Consider the following 21,042-nt stretch of genomic DNA (forward strand, 5'->3'; position numbering starts at 1 on the left):
TCAGGGGTAGCTCAGAATAACAAGAGGAAACAGGGAAATAATACACTAACAAATATCAGAAATAATCACACTTTCAAACTGTTTCAGTGGGTTTATGGTGCCTTCAAAATCTGCTTTGTATTTTTATGAGCTTAAAGAAAACGACTGCACATTTCATTAGGAAGACCGTGCTCTCTTGTTACTGCTACAGAAAGGAACTGCCAGAGCTGACCTTTGATCTCTGACCTATGCGATGCATCTGCCACAGAGGAACCTGCTGAGCCTCTGGGGTGCTAATGAGAACCTTTTTCTGGGCACTCTTCCTCACCCCTATTTCACAAGCAGGAATAACAGAGCCTAATTTTTCAAATTTATGTTAACTACAGAGGTTTATTTATTTATCTATTTTATAGCAGGTAGATGGGGAAGAGTGGAAGTATGCCCCTTTAATCCCAGCAGAGGCAGGTGGATCTCTGTGAGGCCAAGGTTAGTATAATCTACGTACGAATTCCAGGTCAGCCTGAACTCTAGGTGAAACCCTGTCTCAGAAATAGATAAATGAAGACTTTAGTGCATTTAAAAATATTTTTATTTATCTACTTAATTCATTTAATATAACACTATATGTCCTGGAACTGTGAGCTAAAATAAAATGTCGATGTGCACTGCTCTCAGAGAATAAAAGAGGGCCTTGGGTGTTCTCTGTCATGCTCCATGGATTCCTTTTGACATACGATCTCTCCGTGAACCTGGGGCTCTAGTTTTCTTCACTAGGCTGGAAGCCATCAAGCCCAGAGAACCTCCTGTCTCTGCCCCAACTCAGAACTGGAGTGACAGACACATTCAGGACATCTGGCTTGTCAAACAGATGCCAAAATCTAAACTCTGGTTTCCAAACGCTGGTCACAAGTACTCTTAACTGCTGAGTCGTTTCTTCAACCTCATCTTCCATTACGATAACAAAACACCGATGGCTGGGTACGTTATAAAGAAGTTTTCTTGGCTCACGTCTTTAGAGGACTCCTAGTCCTCATGGCTGCAGTATGGTGGATACAGAAGGTGTCAGCAGGACAGGGAGGAAGTGAGGGAGCAGAGAAGGGTCAGCTGCTCCCATGACACTGACTCTTGTAAGCAACTAGAAACCTGATTTGCTCCAGTAAACTGTCAGTAAGTCGTCCCCATGTGAGCGCACTCATGACCCAACCTACTAGACCCCACTTCTGAAGGTCCTAGCTCCTTTCAGAACTGTGACTAGAGACTGTGGTGGGTAGTCGTGATTGACAGCTAGACATGACTTGAATCACCACAGAAACAAATGACCGAGCACGGCTGTGAGGAACTTCCTGGGTTAGTTTAAATGAAGTGGGAAGACTCACTCTAAGCATAGGCTATGAGTGCCTACCGGCTGGAATCCGGAACTAAATAAGAGGAGAAAACTTAGCCAGTACCATCTCTTCCTGCTTCCACTTCCTGTTCCGGCTACCATACCTTCCTCCATGATGCTTCCTCAAGTTGTTTTTATCCTATGCCAAATTTCCAGTGCACATACAGGGGTGGGGTGGGGTGACACCATATCCAAACCATCCGAGCTTCCCACCTAGCAGTCAGCACTGGCCTTTCTGATCTTTTCTTGTGGTAGAGTCCCCTCTAGGCAACTGTCTCCCAAAGGGTACTAAACATGTTTTTTTGTTTGTTTGTTTTTTTTAAAAGTGAACATCTTTCAAAATGGTGCTTTCTGATAACCAACAACTCCCCACAGAAGAGAAAACTATCTTCATTTGTCAAGGAATTTGATAACATCTAGTAAATGTCTCCCCAAGAAAGCACCCCTGAACACACAGAGACACAATACAGCATTTCCGAGTCGAAATCCAACGCCCTTTCTGTTGTAAACACTGCCTCTGGCGAAGGGCTGAAAATGAATCTGTCCATGCCGGGCAAAACGGAAAATTATTTGGGGGAACAGGATTTAACTTGGATAGTTTTTCTTCTGTTTTTCAATTGTACTTTTGTTGGTAGCTTCAACTGGGAGTGAGCGAGTGCACACATTTAGTTTGGAGTTTATGAGTTCATATTTTATAATTAACGTTGCCAACAGGGGAGTTTGATTAATGCCGAGCAGTGGATTTTGAGCAATGTTCCATACAAATTGCCAAATTTAGCAATAAAGTAAATTGGTGATGTGAACATCATTAGTAGAATGACTACTTAAAATTCAAATCATCGGAGCCACAAATCCATTATTTGTATAGAAGGGAGGAAGTATCACATTTGGTTTTATTTTCGCCTTCAACCACATGTTGTCTACCACTAAGCTGAATATAATGAAAGTTCTAGAATGGGTTGGAACAATATTTTAGGGCAGCTCAGAAACACACACATGCGCACGCACGTGTGCACACACAAAGGGGCCGCGATAAAGGCAAACACTAAATTGTGAATTTTCATTATTGCAAATATAAAAATCTATAACAGTCTTTTCAACCAATGCCACAGTGCATTTCCTGATGTGCTACATACACAGAAACTTCCAGGGCACGCTCACACAGTGAGCCTTTCCCTGTCAACAGTCACGGTACCTTATTGTCACCCTGGACCTCGCCAAGCCTCTGCCGAAGTTCTTTAATTTCTTCTCCCAGATGTTTATTCCTGTCCTGAGAGTCTCTCAACAGCTGTGCAAGATTAGCCTGGAAATATGAACACAGCACAAGAGCAGTCAGGATGGAGGTATGAACAAATGTGGGTGTCTCCAGAATGGCTCACAAAAATGGACTGGTTACAGAGGAATCAGTCGTATTTGACTATTTCAAAACTTGCCTAAGAGCTTGTCACTAGGATGTCTATCTTGTGTGTGGGGGGGGCTTGCTATGCAAGCATGAGGACCTGAGTTGAAATCCCCAACCCTGACATAAAAAGTCAGGTGTGACTGTGTGCACAGATATAACCCTGGTGCTGTTGGGGAGGAGACAGGAAGACGTCTGGGGCTTGCTGGCTGCTAGCCTAGCTCAAAGCTCCGTGAGAGACCCTGTCTGGAGGAAATAGGGTGAAGAGTGATAGCGCAGGACCCCTAATGTCCTCCTCTGGCCTCTGCACCCTCACAAGCACATGCTTGTGTGTATATACCCCCTCCACATACACAGAGAGAGGTAATAAAATGTCCACTTTCAAATTGATAGCGTTCAGCCCTCTGATTAGGGCCAGGAATGTAAGAAAGCCTTCATTGTCCCATTTAGATCATTTCTTCTCCTCTTTCAAATGGGTCTTGTTAAATGAGCTCTTCTTTGCTACTTCAGTGCCCAGAATTAGTGTGTATGTTTGTATGTGCATGTGTGTACACATGTGTGTTCACACATGTGGAGGACAGAGGTTGACATCCAATGTCTTCCTCAATTGCTCACCACCTTATGTATTTGAGACAGTCTCTCACTGAACCTGGAGCCCACCAATTCCATAGGCTATCTGGCCAGTGACTCCTAAGGATCCCCCTTGTCTCTGTCTCCCCATCAGTGGGATTGCACTTGTGGGCTGCTGTGCCTACCTTTTGCATGTGTGCTGGTGATCAGACTCAGTCCCCATGCTTTTGCAGCAAGCATATTACCCATGATGCCACCTCCTCAGGCTGAATGCCCAGAACCTCGGTTGTCATTCTAAAAAGCAGCTGTTTCCAACATCGGGGTCCAGTTGTGATTCCATAGTCTCCCGGACTGTCTCCCATCTCATTGTTTCCTGATGGTGGTTCCCATGGTGCCCAAGAGCCCAGGCTACTGCTTTCCACCTCGGTCTTCAGAACACCCCTACCCCCACCCCCACCAGCTTCTCCCCTCACAAGCTTCCTCTAACTTCTACCTAGACCTGGGGTACCGACCCTGTTGGGGGGGCTCACCTAGCCAGCCAGCTCCATTCCTTCCCCCAGAGCAGCCCTGCTGGCACCGTCTGACACACACTCATTTCCTCTTGGGGCTCCCCTGAACTCTTGACACCCCCTACACAGCTTCATGCTTCCTTCCACTCAGTCTTCAGCTTGCCCTTGTTTCCCATTCTGCAGAATCCTGCCCTTATTTTACAAACCATAGCTTGTTCTGACTCTCATCCGACTGATCGTGTCCTCACCGCCTTTGGCAAAGACCACCACCGAGCAAGGCAGCCAGACACACGGGGCTTGTGTGTGTGTGTGTGCATGCGTGCGTGCGTGCGTGTGTGTCTAAAGCCTCGGGATGAAAGGATGAAGAGAGGAGAAAGCTGGTGCCTCACAGCAGTCACTCAAAGGGGTGCACACGGAGATAAGTCCCCAGATTCCGGCATGCTGAAGTTGAGGAAACCCAAATCCAGAGGCATAGATGGACAACCCACCTCTAGGGGCCACATCGCCAAGGCCTTCAATGCTACACTTCAGGGAATAATTATGATGGGTAGAAAGAGGCAGCAAGGGAAAGAATATAAAGATGAAATTTTCACCCTTCTTAACTCCCCCTCCCATCGGGCCTCCACAGCCCACTGGTTGGGACTGCCTTCTGTCCATTCCTCCTAGATACCTGACCTCCATCCATTCTCACTCCTTCTTTCTCCACACCAGGTCTGATTCCATCTTGGTGCCCAAACCCTCTGTCAACTCCTTCGGGCTTTTGCATAGAGGTCACCGGTCCCCACAGGACCCCCCCTGGACCATTGGATTTAACACGGCCACCCTCCCCTTTGCTCCTGTGCCTTTTGTCTGAGGCGCGTGCCATCCCCTAACATACCATATAATTTACTTCATGGTTTATTGCTCGCTGTTTATTTCCTGACTCCCTGTCCCTGCTAAAGCGTAAGTTCCATGAAGGGCGAGGAACTTGGTTCTCTCTCCCCCCCTCTTCCCTAACACAGCTAAAAGGGGAGATGAGACGTTGAGCTGGAGGTTCCAGCCTTGGCAACGGGAGTAAAAGCACCGAATACTGAAACCAGTGCCTAGCATGCAGCCCTGCCTGGGACAAATCCTCAGCCCCTTGGGTTCGGGGCTCCTTTCCCTAACACAATCTGCACTCCATAGTACAATCTAAATCTTCAGCCCCATATTTGCATGGCTCATAGCTTACAATATCTTGCTTCCCACTTTCCCAGAGTTCTGCTCTCATGAGGTAGAAAGTTGATGGTGGGAGGAAAGTTAGACTCCCTTTTGCAGGCAGAGAAACAAGGAACCATTGCTCCCAACTGACTGTGGGGAGTTCCCCGGTGGGGAATCAAAAACGGCTTCCCAGTTTGGCCACTAGCTGCCCCCGGGGGGGGGGGGGCGGGGGGGCATGGGATGATTTTTCTCCATCTGCAGAAGGGAACTAACACTGAACTTTCTGTGTGGTGACCTGGAAGGTACACAGTAAACACAGAATACTGAACCCGAGGCTGGGCACCCAGGGGGTGCTGCTTAAAGCCCCTCCCCCATGGCTGTAACTCAAATACCCTGAAGACAGAGTTGTGGGGATACAGCAGGTCCCTCTTTGGCCACAGCTGGTTCTTTATGATTCTGTACCTATATTGCTCATTGTTTACTCATTTATTTACACAAATGACTATTGGGCATTTGCTTTGTGCTGGGCACTGTCTTAGGTCTAGGGATGCAGCAATGACCAAAACAGACAAAACTCTCGTGAACTCACATGAGGCTGATTACATGTTGTATGATGGGGTACAGAAGGAGAGCGGCTCACTAGGTCAGGTCTTAAGCTTCTGGGGAAAATGAAGTACAGGAAACAGAGTGTGCAGAGGAGGTGGCATTGAAAAGGAGGTGGTAGGTCTTGTGGGTACCCTGGGGGCAAGGATCTGGGCAGGAAAGGAGCATTCCTCACCTCACATCTCAGAGTTCTTTTGGGGGAGGGGGAGAGGGAGCAGTTCAAAGACACAGGACAGGCTGGGTCCAGGTAGGGAAGGTAAAAGATGTTCTTGATTGGCATTTCCTGGTTCCTTCCCTGTGCCTTGCTCCCACTGAACTTCAGAAAGTTCCCTGACGTTAGCTAGTTCATGGTTCTTAGGGAGCTAGCAGCAAGCATCCTCCCAGATGGAAGGACAGGTACCAGGCAGGAAGGACGGTCCAGGGGAGGAGCCATGGCCGCCTGCACCTTTCCATGAGCAGCAATCAAAATTTACAAGAAAACCAAAGCACCAAGATGGCCACACACTCAGACTTCCCTTTTCAATCAACAATGGCTTGATCCCCGGGTGGGGAGGGGAGACCCTGAGATTCAAGGACCATTGCCACTGAATTAGCAAAGCCAGAGTAACTCATCTCATGCAGCAAGAGAGCAGCATTCCTCAGTCCATCCCTGATCAATGAGTGCTTTTGTGAGATGCAGCCAACATGAATTATTAGGAAAATAAATTTAAGAAAACCCTGTGTTTCAAAGCCATGCCCATAAGACGGCTCTAAAATACCTCTGAAAGCCTGCTCCCAATTTCCCTGTCTATCTTGTCACGAACCAGGAACAATTAGGATGCATCATGGCTCCAGACCTAGGGCCTCACTCTAATAAGTGCTGACCCTGGTGCTCCTGGACATTTGGACATAGAGCAGGACGGAAACCCAGGATAAACACCCATGACCCCCTAGAACACTGGGGTAGAGGCTTGGGCTGCAACAGGGAAGGCATTCAGAGACCCAGAGCCATGGCCATCAAACCTTATTTAGTCTGTAGCCCAGCTGAGAAGAATGCACCACAATAGCCTGGCATCCCACCATCACCCACAATGCCATGGTGGTGGTCCGTTGGAACCACAATACTTCTGGGACTGTGAGTTCGCAGTACATCTACCCCAGCCTTGAACCTGACTTCAGGGGTAGCAGTAGAAGGGAGGGGCATCCTTGCCTTAGAGCAAGTGACTATAATTTTCTTCTATACTTATCAGGTGGGGTTGTCAGCACACAATCCTTCTCTATTCAAGCCTTCCACCTTCTCAACTCTGAAACACTAACTAAAAACCCCAAAATGACTATTCTACTAGGGTGCCCAATTCCTCGAGAAACACCTTAAAGCAGAGAGGTGGGGGGAAGGGGTGGTACATTTTCAAGAGCTTGGAATAGAGGAGCAAAGTTCACACAATTCTCCTGACCAAAAATAACACCCATGACTCACTCACTCGCTCTAACAATCCATCAAGCGAGCAGGTGGTGCCTGCTTATAATTTATCCGCTATGCAGAGTGCTTTGTCTTCCTGCTATTGAGAAGGACTCCGTGACCATCAGTTTGGAATAGCACTTCGTGAAGGAAATGTCAGGGAGAATGTGGCAACGAGCTAGGGTTTCCAAAGGAAGGGAGACAGGCCCGGGAGAGAGCTTCTTTCCAGCTCCAGGGCAGGTGGTGGCCCAGCAGAAAAGCTCAAAATCAAAAGGTACACAAAGAAGCCTCTTTTTAATATTCAGATCCAGCTAGAAAAGGCTGGCATATTCTCCTTGATAACAGGAATGCATGCTGAATGCAGTGGGCAAAGTATAGACTACTACCCTTAAGTCACTCTAGCGGTCTAGGAGTTTGTCTACTAACGTTGTGAGTGCGGACCAGTGAGCTGGCTCAGCCAGTGAAAGTGCCTGCTGAGACTGACATGTGAGTTCGATCCCTGGGACCCACATGGTGGAAGGAGAGAACTAACTCGCTAAAACCATCCTTTGACCTCATGTGCACACACAGAGATAAATAAATAAGGTGTAATGAAAAATTATAATTTGGTGGAGACGGGGGAAAAAAAGAGTTGACGGAATAAAACAGGGACAGAGGGTGATGAGATGGCCTCTTGATGAAGAGCACTTGCTGCTCTTCCAGAGATCCAGAGCTTTCAACTACTCATAACACCAGCTCCAGGGGCTCAGACATACTTTTCTTATTCCACGAACACCCTTACACACCTGCCCGTTCGCACGTAGACCCAAACATACACATAACATATAACCTTAGCAACAAGTAGGGAGAGGTGAGGCTCAAAGGCTACTGGCACACTCTATTCTGGAGACCCTTTCCTTTAACAAGGGCAAGCTCAGGGACCAGCGCAGGACGGATGGACAAGGCATGGATGACGCACACTATACTGGCTAATTTTTAATGCCAACCTGACACAAGCTAGGGTCATCTGGGAAGAACGAATCTTAGTTGAGAAAAAAAAAATGCCTCTTTAGGATTGGTCTGTGGGCAAGTCTAGGGTGCATTTTCTTGAATGATGGTTGATGTAGGAGGGCCCAGTTCATTGTGGGCAGTACCATCCCTGGGCTGGTAGTCCTGGCTATAAGAAGGCAAACATGAGCTAAGCCAGCAAGGAAGTAGCTCTCCTCCATGGCCTCTGCATCAGTTACTACCTCCAGGTTCCTGCCTTGAGTCCCTACCCTGACTTCCCTTGATGATGAACTTACACGCTGTAAGGAGAAGTAAACCCTTTCCCTCAAAGTAGCTTTTGGCCATGGTGTTTTATCACAGCAATAGAAACCCCAACTAAGACAACTGTGTACCTGAGCATCTCCCCAAGCCTCATGTGAGAACAGTGTGCCCTGGGAATGTTCTGCACAGAGCAATTGTCACACTTCTTGATGGCTAATATGAACATATCAGGGAGCCAGCACCTCCCACCCAAACCTTGTGGCCACCTTTTGGTAGGAATTCTCACTGGGGAAGCTTAGTCTCCCTTCTGCAAGCCCTCTGGAATCTGTTAGATACACATCGTCTTAGTCATCAAGCCATGGAAAGGTTAGTCGACATCGTAATATAAAATGATAGGGGTTGGGCTGGAAAGATCACTCAATCTTAGCCTCAGTTTTAGCAGTTATGACTGTGTATTGTCCTTCCGGAGGACCTGAGTTTAATTCCCAGTACCTTTATCAAGGAACTCATAACTGCCTGCAACACCAGCTTCAGAAGGAATCAACACCTCTGGCCTCCTCAGGTACCCACACTCACACACGCGCGCACACAATACATAAATAACTGATGTATACTAGGAAGTCTTATAACATACCTCTCAGTTTACAGACTTATCAGAAGAGGAAGTAAAAAACAAAGCGAAAATAAGGTGGGACAGAAAGAGAAGCAAATCCTTGACTTTCTCAAAAAAGGAGAGAAAGAAATGGAGCCCAGACTCAGAGAATACTGAGTTGCACTGCACTGAGAAGTGTAAATCCTGGGCCTCTGGGATACACAGCTTCTGTGGGGCATAGTACAAGATAAAGCAAAAATACATTTAAAAATATATACCCTATACTTGATGACACATCAGTGTTCTTAAGGTCTATAATGGATGGCAAACTTAATTGCAGTGTTCACGATGCTGTCTTGGTCCAGCAGTAGCTCCTATGCTCGCAGTAATTGAGCGAAACTTGCTTAGCAAAGGACCCTACTAATAGAGACTGCCAGAGCAATAACTTCCACCACATGGGCAGCACCCTTACTTACAAACACCAGCTACAGAGAGTGTGCACGTACTGTTCAGAGTTTGGGGCAGCGCAGCAGCCTCCCCCTACCTCAGTCTCCACCACCCTCACAGATGAATTTCTTTCCAGGCAAACCTGTTGAGTGACTTCAGGGAAGGCACAGCTTAACTAAATATTTGCCTGATCCAGGACATTATGATTTTGCTTCTGCTTGCTAATGGCTCCCAGAATAACTCCCAAGTGCTTTAGAGTGAGCCTATGAATCAGGGGCACACCCACACTCCATGTCAAGTCGTTAGGAGAATTTGCAGAGTGTGATATCCAGGATGGAGCCGCGGTCCTGATGGGGACGGCTGGGAGAAGCTGGACCTGGCTGGGTTGCCTCCCAGCATCCCTAGTGCGACAGTGAAGTCACTCCTTTCAAAGTGTTCAGAAAGCACACCTCAAAGCACTTGAAGTCTTTGAAGGAAGTTTTAGGTTCCGTGCATCAAACCAGGATTCGCGTACAAAGTCATTCTGATTTGCGGGCCCTGGGGACTAAAATAAGCTTGACCAAGAAGACTTTGCTGAAATAAAAGCCCCCCTCCTTTCCTGCACAGGGCCACACTACACTCCGTTTTCTCCAGAGCTGTCATCTTGCACATGTCACTGTATAAATAAGCCATTCCTTTTTAGAGGCAAGAAAGCAAAGGCTCCCTGGTGGGCCAGGGGAGATGCCTCCCAGGGTACTTGTGCTGAAATCAAACAACCAAAGACAAAGATATTAAAGATGTGTTTGACTGCCTGTTCAAGGAGGAGTTTGGGGAGGAGGAGTGTGACCCAAAAGAAATCCCATCACCTAAGAAGATTAACCCAAGATCGTCTCAATTCCCCTTTGTCTCCTTCACGGGAAGTGCTTGTTTAGCAAAAGAAAAATATTTAAAGGGTCGTTTGAGATCTTCCCGTGATCTCTCTGCACAGTGCAAAGGGGCGCGCTGTGTACAGTTCTGCCTGGAGTAATGCAAAGACGTTTTCATTTCACTATCCCACGAGAAGCTATTAGTGCAATCGCTGTTGTCTTGGTTTCTTCACAGCTTTAACGGGTGATTTGCCACTGGAAATTGAGTTGTTTGAAAAAGAATTCCAAGGTCCAAAAGGAAGGCGTGACAACTATATTCCTAGAATTAACAAGCATGAAGTTTAAGTCTGTGTTTTAAGGAGATTAAGAAAGAAGGGGGGAAAAAGGACAGACAAAATTATGGTCAGTGGCTGGTGGCCACCAGAAAGAAGACTAGCTTATGTAACAGGTTCCCAAACCTTGGCACAACTGACGCCATGATGGAAGTACCATCAGTCCATAAAACTTAGCATGTAGGCAGTACCACTTGCCAAAACAAAAACAAAGACCTAATCCATCAAAGTCCATAGCTCTGGGAAAGTCTCTAAATGTACTAACATTGCTTTGCAGTTCTGTTTTGTCTCCTGTAGTTCTGTTTCTAGCTAACTGTTCTTACTACCTGAAGCCAGTCAACCCAGGATGTTGTTTTTGTGCTTCAAAGTTCATTGTAAAAAAGGCTTGGGACTGAGATTCCCAAACACCCAGTATCATCTCCAGTCAGATACTACAGACTTTCTATTGACTTAAACCCATGTCCGAGCATTCTCTAGCGGATTCTTCACGACAGCTTAGTGTAAAAACCCTACCTCCATTTCTGGTTCTCCACCACTGCTTGGCAGAGGGCTCTGAACAGGACTTCCAAAATGGGCCAGCCTAATGGTGCTGACTTGCTCAAGCAGTCTACAAATCAAAGGTAGAACCAAAACCCTGAACCAAATCATCACCACATACAGAGTCTTCTAGAATCTAGTCTTGCTCTGTGATTCTGCTGTATGGCCTTGGATAATCCCAAGAAAATTATACAAGACCCGGCATTCACCAAGCAATCACCAACTATTAGGCAAAGCACATCGAGTGGCTATTCTTGGTTGTCAACTTGACTGCATCTGGAACTGACTAAACCTCAAGTGGCTAGGAAAACCCATAAGGGATTTTTCTTAATTCTATCATTTGACGTAAGAAGACCCACCTTTACTGAGGATTACTTGAGATGGGAAGGTCCACCTCTTATCTGGGCCACACCCACTGCTGGCAGCCTGTATAAAAGACTTGGAAGAAGGAAGCGCTAGCTCTTTGCTTGTCTTTGCTCTTGCTGGCAAGTTATTTCCTTCACTAGCATTAGAGCCTACTTTGGGATTCCAGCATACACTGAAGACCAGCTGAGACATCCAGCCTCGTGGATTCTTGGATTTTCCGTTGGTAGACAGCCATTGTTGGACTAGCTGGACCACAGCCTGTAAGCCACTCTAATAAATCCCATATATATATTTGCCTGATCTGGGACATTGTGATTTTTGTTTCTGCTTGGTAGTGGCTCCCAGAATAACTCCCAAGTATTTTGATTATAAATTATTAATATATAGATTCATTCGATGTATTCTGTTCCTCTGGAGAACCCTGACTAATACAACACATTAGAAGCCTTCCTACAGAAGTTGCTCAAAAAACTTCATGAATGTGTCTCATTAGTATCTCCATTTTGATGAGGATGCAATGGAGGCTCAGAGAGGTTATTCAGCTTGCCTAGGGTAAGCCAACCAGTGAGCAAAAGATTATACTTGAATTCATTGGACTGGGAATATCACGACATCTCCTTTATGAAAGATGCACCCCACCAACATGACCTCAGGTCATAGCAGGACTTACACATATCGACATGAACATCTCTATGGTCTCTTAGAAAGCACACAGCACTACAACAACTAAGGATGTATTACTACTTTCTATCAAATTATGAGAAGAACCCTCAATACACTTACAACTCCTAACATGCAGCCTGTGGAATGCCAAGGACCCACAGGTAGGCTGCAGAGGATCTATGACTCTGTGAAATGGTAGGCAAGTTTTGGTGATAAGCACATGGGCTTCTTCTAGAATGAGGGCCCATGGCTTTGGACATGTTTGTAGATCTCTGACTCCCAAAAGGATGAGAAGGTATGACAAGGTATAGTCACAGCATCTCTCTTCCAAGAAATGAATAGGCAGGAGCTTAGTGAGGTCTTTCCAAGTGAGAGATGGCTGTCACAGACACAAGGACGATGGGATAGCAAGAACCAAAGTGGGCATCTTCTTTTGCAGTGTGCACATCTTGTGACCTCCATGTTGCCTGTTAACTGGGCAGTTGGGTCTGGTTCAGTGCCATCTGTTCATGCCAGGTGCTTTCACTTTGCAGCTGGAGGGGTAAACACTACATCTTCTGGCTCACATCTGGGATCAATATGCAACATAGGCTAGATGGCACCAGGTCAGGGGTGTGCCCCCCACTTCCTATTCATAAAGCAGTTAAGAAAATGAGCGTGCCTCCCCTTACAAACACATGGACTGTCTGTTTTGGGCTAAATGGAAAATCTCCTTGGAACCAGGGTCTAAAAAGCAACTGCATGTTCTTCCCCATTCTGAATAGTTTGATATAGGGCACTTAAAAAAAAAAAACCAGTCAAAACCATTCACTGGTCTAAGAATAGGAACTAAATTTTAAAATATGGGGACAGAGACTTCTTCCTAATGCCAAGACTGTTCCCCCAATTTACTCATCCAGAACACACCTTTCGGCCATAGTTTCCTCTCCTTTGCACAATTGTTGTCTACCATCCTATATTCGATGACTTTGTTTACCGGCTTATTCACAGTATCACCATTAGAATTAATAATGACTGCACTGTTGGTCATTCATACCAAGATACCTTGGGAAGTGAGGGGCTGATGCCAGGACAAGAGGTGAGATTAAGGAGTGGTGGCTTTGACAGCACCAAGTTCAACAAACTCAAGGACTTAGCTCTGGCTCTTTCACCCCAAATCCTTCCTGTCAAAAGAAGCACTGGGCACATGCAAAGTGCTCACTAAGGTCTTCCTGAGACCCAGCAGTCAGCACCGGCAGCTGGAATGCATAGTAGAGCTCAAGCTTTACTTCCTTACCAGCAAGTCACATGACTTCTTCATCCCATGTATGTGTAACTTCCTGAACCTCCATAAGCTTCCAGTTCTACCCTAATCAGACATCACTGACTATAACCATAGCCTGCCTCACTTAACTGGGCAGGAATTAAATGAGGTCACCCACAGGGCCTGAAACAACAAGAACGGGTAAACAGTAAGGTTGACTATGCTTAGTATATGTTACTCCTAGATCATTTCAATAAGGTACATAAAGCAGGTGACCATGACACTGTATACCAACACCCATCTCATGGGCTCAGTGGGAGCCACCTCACCTCTGTAGAAAGCCTAACCCAGTCTGTCTAACCCTGAAATCCTGGCCTATGCTCTTCCCTGAGACCCAGGAAACTGCCTTTTTCTCAAGGCTAAAGAGATGGGACCCATAATTCCAATGTCATTAGTGGCCACATTTCCTGCTCTGAGGAGAAAGCAGGGCCACTAAGAGAAAGGATGATAAACAAGAGAGTTGACCTGGAGGACAAACCTAGGGCCACTCAAGCTGGCCTCCCTAGTCTCCAGGCCAGCTGTATTTTTGTCTCCCATGAGGACTGGACAAACAATTCTGATGAGGATCCTGTAAGCCAGGAACTGTTTCTTCAGCCAAGCAACTTTAAACTTCAAGTGCAATCAAAAGTCTCCCAAGAAGGACATCATGTCCTATGGAGAGCTAGGAGCCATGGACAGGTAGCATCCTAGGAGAGAATGACTTTTATTTAAAGAGAGGAGGAAGAGAGAAAAACAAAAGAGGTACAGAGGAAAAAGAGGAGGAGGGAGAGGAGAAGAAAAAGCAGAAAGAGGGAGAGGAGGGGAAGGAGAAGGGGAAAGAAGAAGAGGAGGAGGAGGAAAAACAGAGGAAGGAGAAGAGACCTTCACTAAAGCTCACCTGTGCCAGGCTGAGATGAGCACTCTGCTTGCACCGTATCATCTGTCCCGCTGTGGACTCTCCACACAGTGGGCATCATATTTATCCTATCTTATGGAGGAGAATGATGAGGTACCTAGAGGTGTCTTCATGAGTCAACACATTCTGGAATACAACATTGCTGACTGCTAACGGCCCTTCCATCCCAGATGACCAACCTAAGCCAAGATCGTAATAACCCTCAGGGGTTAGACCAAGAATGGGAATATAGCCTCCATGGGCCAACCTAGAGGACAGAGCTTGACCTTTGGGCACCCTGTCCCTCCTGCTCAGGGGATACAGCCATAGACGGAAGCTGACCACAAGAGGACGTGGCCTTGACAGTTGCCACAAAAATGGAGTTCTCAGGTAAGCTGAGTTTGAACTTCAGGTAAACGATGACTTACACTTTGGTATGTGCGTCCCCAACATTGCGCGGCATGGATTTTTATCCTCAGAAAGTATTCACTGGCTGTCTGACTTCAGGTTTACCTGGGTACCCTGCATTTGTATTTGCCAAAGGTGCCTCAGAGGAGAGAAAAGGCACAACCACCTCAGGAGACTGATGACCACATCCTTGACCAGGGCACAGTTCAGAATTCTCTTACCTGCACCCCATCCTGTATCTCCTGGGGCTAGTCAGTGACTTCCAAGCCAGGCAGGAAGGATGCTCAGCCCAAGCTTCAGCATCATGTTAATTCCCAAAGGGTTGGGAACTGAGCACCGTATTAAAAGCTACCGGGCTCGCGTTTGGCACCTTGAACTTGTATTTTTAGAACGGTAAGGATGCGGCTCGACAGACTTACTGGAATTCATCGGATTCTCTTCAGTCAATGTAAATGTGTCATTATAAAGTCACAGAATTCGAACGCACTTAAAACTGGAAGCCTCCTTCATGAATACTAACAAACTCTGAAATCACAGGGAAGACGACTGCCGACAGCTACCGAAAACACCCAGCAAGCCAAGATTGAGGATTTCAGTTTTTAAACAGTAATGATAAACTCCCATGTAATTTTGTTTAGAAAAAAACACCAATTAGCCACACAGAAAAATTAGACTTTAGATCAAACACGGAGCATTATAAGCTAGTCACATAGAGCGGGAAGGAGTGTGCGAGCGAGCGAGCGCCTGGACAGGTGGATGTGGACTGCAGTGCTATTTAAAGATAAGTGTGTGTGTGTGTGTGTGTGTGTGTGTGTGTGTGTGTGTGTGCTTGACACTGTTCACCAGCATCAGATAGCTCAAGATAATGAACCTATACATTCTATATGCAATACCTTGTACATTAACAATCAACTGTGTTCACCGACACCCGTCAGCTCTGAACACGGACGTTGGGGTACCTCTTACAACTGAGGACAGATAGTTGCCCTATCTTGGTCTATACCCACCAGTCTGAAGTCCTGCTCTAGTGAAGGGGTCTGCCATAACAGAATGTACCCCCATTAACATCACCCCCATCGGGGCACATAAAACCTCTAACACACAGTATGAGGCAAATCGGAAAAATTGCAAAGTGAAGGGAAGTCTAAGAAAACTGTCATGGGAGAAAGATCACTGTTTTTCACACACGCGTAGGAGCGAGTTCAAATTAATCCATAAATTAAGAGATTTAATCAATTTACTGTTAAACAGCATTTTAAAAAGAATTTTAAAAGAAATTAAATTGAGATACCCTCTCTTGCCATCTAGCAAATTTAGACGCTCACTTTCAGCAGTTTAATGAAACAATTTTCACAAATTTCCAATAGGATCTGTGTGAGGAGAACAAGAAGACTTGATAGAACATTTCTCAGTTTTATCTAAAAAAGAAAGAAAGAAAGAAAGAAAGAAAGAAAGAAAGAAAGAAAGAAAGAAAGAAAGAAAGAAAGAAAGAAAGAAAGAAAGAAGGAAGGAAAGAAGGAAGGAAGGAAGGAAGGAAGGAAAGAAAGAAAGAAAGAAAGAAAGAAAGAAAGAAAGAAAGAAAGGAAAGAAAGAAAGAAAGAAAATGTAAAATGGGAGCAGAAGGAACTCAGGCAAAAGGATGGACCAACAGACATGAAAAACGCAGCCAAACAATTAGAATCGGGTAGGACAGCCGCAAGCCTGTACTGGAAGCAACATGGAGCAAAGCAGGATGTTTGGGAACAGTCACGTGATACACGAGGAAGTAAGAAAGGGGGCTGACCACTAAACAGGATTGGCTGCCGTACAGAGAAAACTAAGAAGACAGCTTGGGAGCTTTGATGGAAGACGTGTTTAAAACTCTGAGGGGAAGATCTCAACAGCTGAGCAGCAGCCTCCTCCACTGAGCACCCAGGTCCCAGCTTCCCAAGGGAAGTTTCCCAGAGGCCCTGGGGTTCAGTCAGCTGGTGACTCCCACACCTTGTTGGGCAGTGCTCAGTGTCCCTCTGTGCTCAGTATCCCTCTGTGCTCAGTGTCCCTCCGTGCTCAGTATCCCTCTGTGCTCAGTACCCCTCTCTGCTCAGTGTCCCTCCGTGCTCAGTATCCCTCTGTGCTCAGTACCCCTCTGTGCTCAGTATCCCTCTGTGCTCAGTATCCCTCTCTGCTCAGTACCCCTCTCTACTCAGTACCCCTCTGTGCTCAGTATCCCTCTCTGCTCAGTACCCCTCTGTGCTCAGTGTCCCTCTGCCTCTCCTGGACCCTCTTAGAGCCACATCCCCCAAGCATCTTAAAAGATTCCAGGAAGTTTTCTCTAGACAGTTGGGCATTCCCAATTCTTAGAACTGTGTCAAGGTAACAGTCACCCCGATGTGAGTTGCTGAGAAGAAACCTTACCTGCTTCCTCTTTTCAGGGGGAAGAGATGGATCTCCGTCCTGCGAGGAAACAAATATGAAATTTCACTTCCTAAGAATAAACCCAGACTCACCACAGAATCAACCCTCAGTTGGACCAAACCGTGACTCTAAATTCAGACCAATCCCCATCAGCCATGCAGCTAGTAAGGTGAGGAGGCAAGCTCGGCAACTCTTTAAAAATAACTACCACTTGATAGGGGACCCCAGAGAATCGGCTCCAATCAAGACCAAACATGTATTTTCCAAAATGATGTTTCTAAAAGAGAAATCTAGATGGGTCAAAATTACTTTTGAGCAGAACATAAACTGAAATAGTGTTTCATTTGGTTGAAGTTCTTTGAAATTGAATAAAAAGAATAGTGACTGACATGAACACAGATAAACACATGCACACTCATGCACATGCGCACACACATGTATACACACATAAACATGCATTCATAGGTACATATACAGGCATTCATACATACATATACACGCACATACATGTACAAATACACATGTACACACATGCAAATGCATACATATACACACAGGCATACACACATAAACATGTTTCATATGCACACACATGTGCACATGTACACACACACATACACACAAACACACATATACACATAAACATACACACATATACACACAGGCACACACATGACAACACACATACATACATTTACACACACATACACACTCATAAATGCACACATGCACATACATAAACACACACATATGCACATATGCACATACACCTGCATATTACTTATGGGCAGAATAATCAAGGGAGGGAAATCTGACTTGCTCAGATAAATAATACTGAGGATTTTTAGTTCTACTGGGAATTTTGACTTATAAAAGTTGAGTCCTTCTCCCATTTTTTGCCTTTGGGAACATAACTATCTCAAGAGAATGAACAAATGCTCACCAAATGAGCACCCTATTATTACTATTATTATTATTGTTATTGTTATTATTATAGTTTTAACAAGACAGCATCTCTCTGTGTAGCCCAGGTTGGCCCCAAACTTCCCATTCTCCCACTTCAGCCTTCCAAGTGCTGGGCTTACAGGTATGTACCACCACACCAGCTAAGTGAGTTCTCTTACAAAGACACCACTCACATACCTACCCAAGTTATCTGAACTTGAAGAATATTTCTGTTTCTACTCTAGGACAGTTCAACGATCCCAGGCAAATGATGAAATGTTAACAACAGAGCCTACACTTAGTAGACACTGGGCGCACACCTGTGATCCCAGCACTTGGGAAGTGAACACAAAAAGTCCACAGGTGGAAGGCCAGTGTGAACCACATGATGAGTTCTACACCAGTCTGGGACACATGCAACAGCAAGAGGGACCACATTGACAGAGGAAGGAAGCCAGGGTGTGAAGACATACTGCTCCTCTACTTCTAGTTCACATCCTTCAAAAAATCCATAAGAACCCCAAAGAAAACTGAATCACCCAGAACGAGGGGAGGGTCATCACTATAACGGATGTGTCCCTACCATGAGGACTATGCCAAGGCTCCAGAGGTGATGTGATGGCTGTTCTTGTTGTCAACCTGACTACATCTGGAAGTAACTAAAACCCATTGGCTAGGCACACAGGGGAGGGACTTTTTTTCCTTTTAAAATTATTTGACATGAGAAGAGCCACTCCTTATCCAGATCTTTGAGGAGAGAAGATCCACCTTCAATCTGGACTGCACCTTCTGCTGGCAGCCTAAATAAAGGACTTGGATGGAGGAAGCTCGCTCTCTCTTTGCCTGCTTGCTTGTGTTCTCACTCTCACTGCCAAGTCCACTCCTTCAGTGGCATTGGAGCCTGCTTCTTTGGGATTCTGAGACATCCAGCTGTGTGGACTGAACAACTACTGGATTCATGGACATTCGCTTGGTAGACAGCCATTGTTGGACTAGCTGGACCACAGCCTGTAAGCCATTCTAATGAACTCACTCTCTCTCTCTCTCTCTCTCTCTCTCTCTCTCTCTCTCTCTCTCTCTCTCTCTCTCTCTCTCTCTCTCTCAATATGTGTGTGAGTATGTGTATGTATATGTGTATTCATTCTATAAGTTCTGTTCCTCTGGAGAACCCTGACTAACATAGGTGACTTCAGCCTGGGTATAAGGTCTAGGAAGCCTTCACTGCAAAGTGCTGGATAAAGACAGCATATTTTAGACAGCATTGGCACATGCTGTCCAGCAGAACTCCATGCCGAGGCAGAAAAGAACAGCAGCCACCATGGGAGCTCTCAGCCCTCATCATACAGCGGCCATCAGCCACTTGTGGGGTTTGAGCCCATGGAATGTGACAGGGCCATGGGGAACTGAGTTTCTCATTTTCTTTAATGCCAATTAATTTAGTTAAGTTGGACAGGCATATGCAGCTGGCAGCCTCTCTGTATTAGCACAGATTTAAGATAATAACACTCTTTAAAATCTCAAGGAAAGTTCACATCAACGAACTAATAGGGAAACAGCCACAGTAAACACATGTGGACATGAGCATCTTCACATGTGTTAGATCCAGCAGCCTGGAAGTGCATACATGTGGAGTAGGTTGTAGAGGAAATTTGTGGTGTGCACATTTCTACTTATAAACTTTGGTTTGGTTTGATTTGGGTTTTTCGTTTGCTTGCTTGTGACAAGTTATCAAGCCTCTAACCCACTATATAGCCAAGGAAGGCCTCCAATTCCTGATCCCCCTGCCTCCACATCCCAAGCTAGGGTTACAGGAATATGCCTGGCTACCTGGTGAACTGTTGGGAAGGGGTCACTTTTGAAGAGAGCACATCGTCACATCCCTTTTCCCCATCTCTAGAGAGGGGACCAGCTGCCTCTCCAGTGTCAGACTTACAATCAGCTCTCGGTACTTCTTCTTCAGAGACTGGTGTCGCTCTCGCAGCTGATTGGCCATGAGTTTGTACTGGTCCCTCTCCTGCTGGCAGGTGTCCAGCTCCTTGGAGAGGATCAGCAGGGCCTCCTTCTTGCTCTCCAGCTTCCGTTTACATACCAGGTACTGTAGAACAAATGACCACTGGTCAGAAACGGCAGGTGGGCTTCTACAACCCCAGTGCACTGTGCTCCGCATTCTCTCCTTCTCCGTGGTTAGGAATCACACACTTTTAGACACTTACCAATAGCATATGGACAGAAAGGCTGCCACATTGCCTGGCATGTGGTTTTCTCAAGACAGAGCCAAACCTTAGCTGTCTGTGAACTTTCACACACTGGGGCAGATATAATAATTTATCTGCAAATAAGTTAAAAGGTAGAACTATAAGCCAGCAAGATGGCTTAGGGGGTCAAAGTACTTGCCATCAAATGCTGATGGCCTAAATCTGATCACCTGAGCCCAGAATGCAAGGAGAGAACCAATTCTCATCTTCATCCTCTGACCTCTACACGTGTGCTGTGGCACACACACACCATACACATGCATATAATAATAATAAAGTAGGACTATTTTTAAAATTACATATAAGGATAAATAGATGTCTGAATCCCAGATTTATCTAATATGGCATATATATGTATATATATACATATAATATTACATACAATTTTATTAAAATTTCACAAAGTGATATACATAAAGATATATAATGAAAAATTTATAAATATTGATAGGAATCATCTCTTGCTAGTAATTCCCCCTCCCCTCCCGCCCCGGAGCTGAGGATCGAACCCAGGGCCTTGTGCTTGCTAGGCAAGTGCTCTACCACTGAGCTAAATCCCCAACCGCTAGTAATTTCTTTTCCTCAAGTTTTAAAACTTTTCCTTATGCTCTTCTGTGTTTTCTAAATTTTTGAGGGTAAGTCCATATGCTGTTGATCATAAAAATAACCCCAAATATTGTGAGAACTGTTTCTTTGAACCTCGATCATTCCCACCCAGGAAACGAAGCAGCCATTTTCCCCTGGAGAATTTGTTCACTGATTTGGCTCTGAT

General features: G+C 45.6%; 1 protein-coding gene across 1 annotated transcript in view; it reads right to left on the reverse strand.

Moving 5' to 3' along the window:
* Ccdc149 (coiled-coil domain containing 149) overlaps positions 1–20,107 on the reverse strand; it is a 61,847-nt gene extending 41,740 nt beyond the window's left edge. Inside the window, exons 1-3 of the mRNA XM_059275051.1 lie at positions 19,949–20,107; positions 17,071–17,109; positions 2,559–2,666 (exon numbers count right to left, since the gene is read on the reverse strand). Of these exons, the coding sequence (XP_059131034.1) occupies positions 2,559–2,666; positions 17,071–17,109; positions 19,949–20,008 (207 nt within the window). The 5' untranslated portion in view covers positions 20,009–20,107. The remainder of the gene's footprint in view (positions 1–2,558; positions 2,667–17,070; positions 17,110–19,948) is intronic.
* Between the last annotated feature and the right edge of the window lie 935 nt (positions 20,108–21,042).

The sequence above is a fragment of the Peromyscus eremicus genome, chromosome 10 (assembly GCF_949786415.1).
Source record: "Peromyscus eremicus chromosome 10, PerEre_H2_v1, whole genome shotgun sequence".
Lineage (NCBI taxonomy): Eukaryota > Metazoa > Chordata > Mammalia > Rodentia > Cricetidae > Peromyscus > Peromyscus eremicus.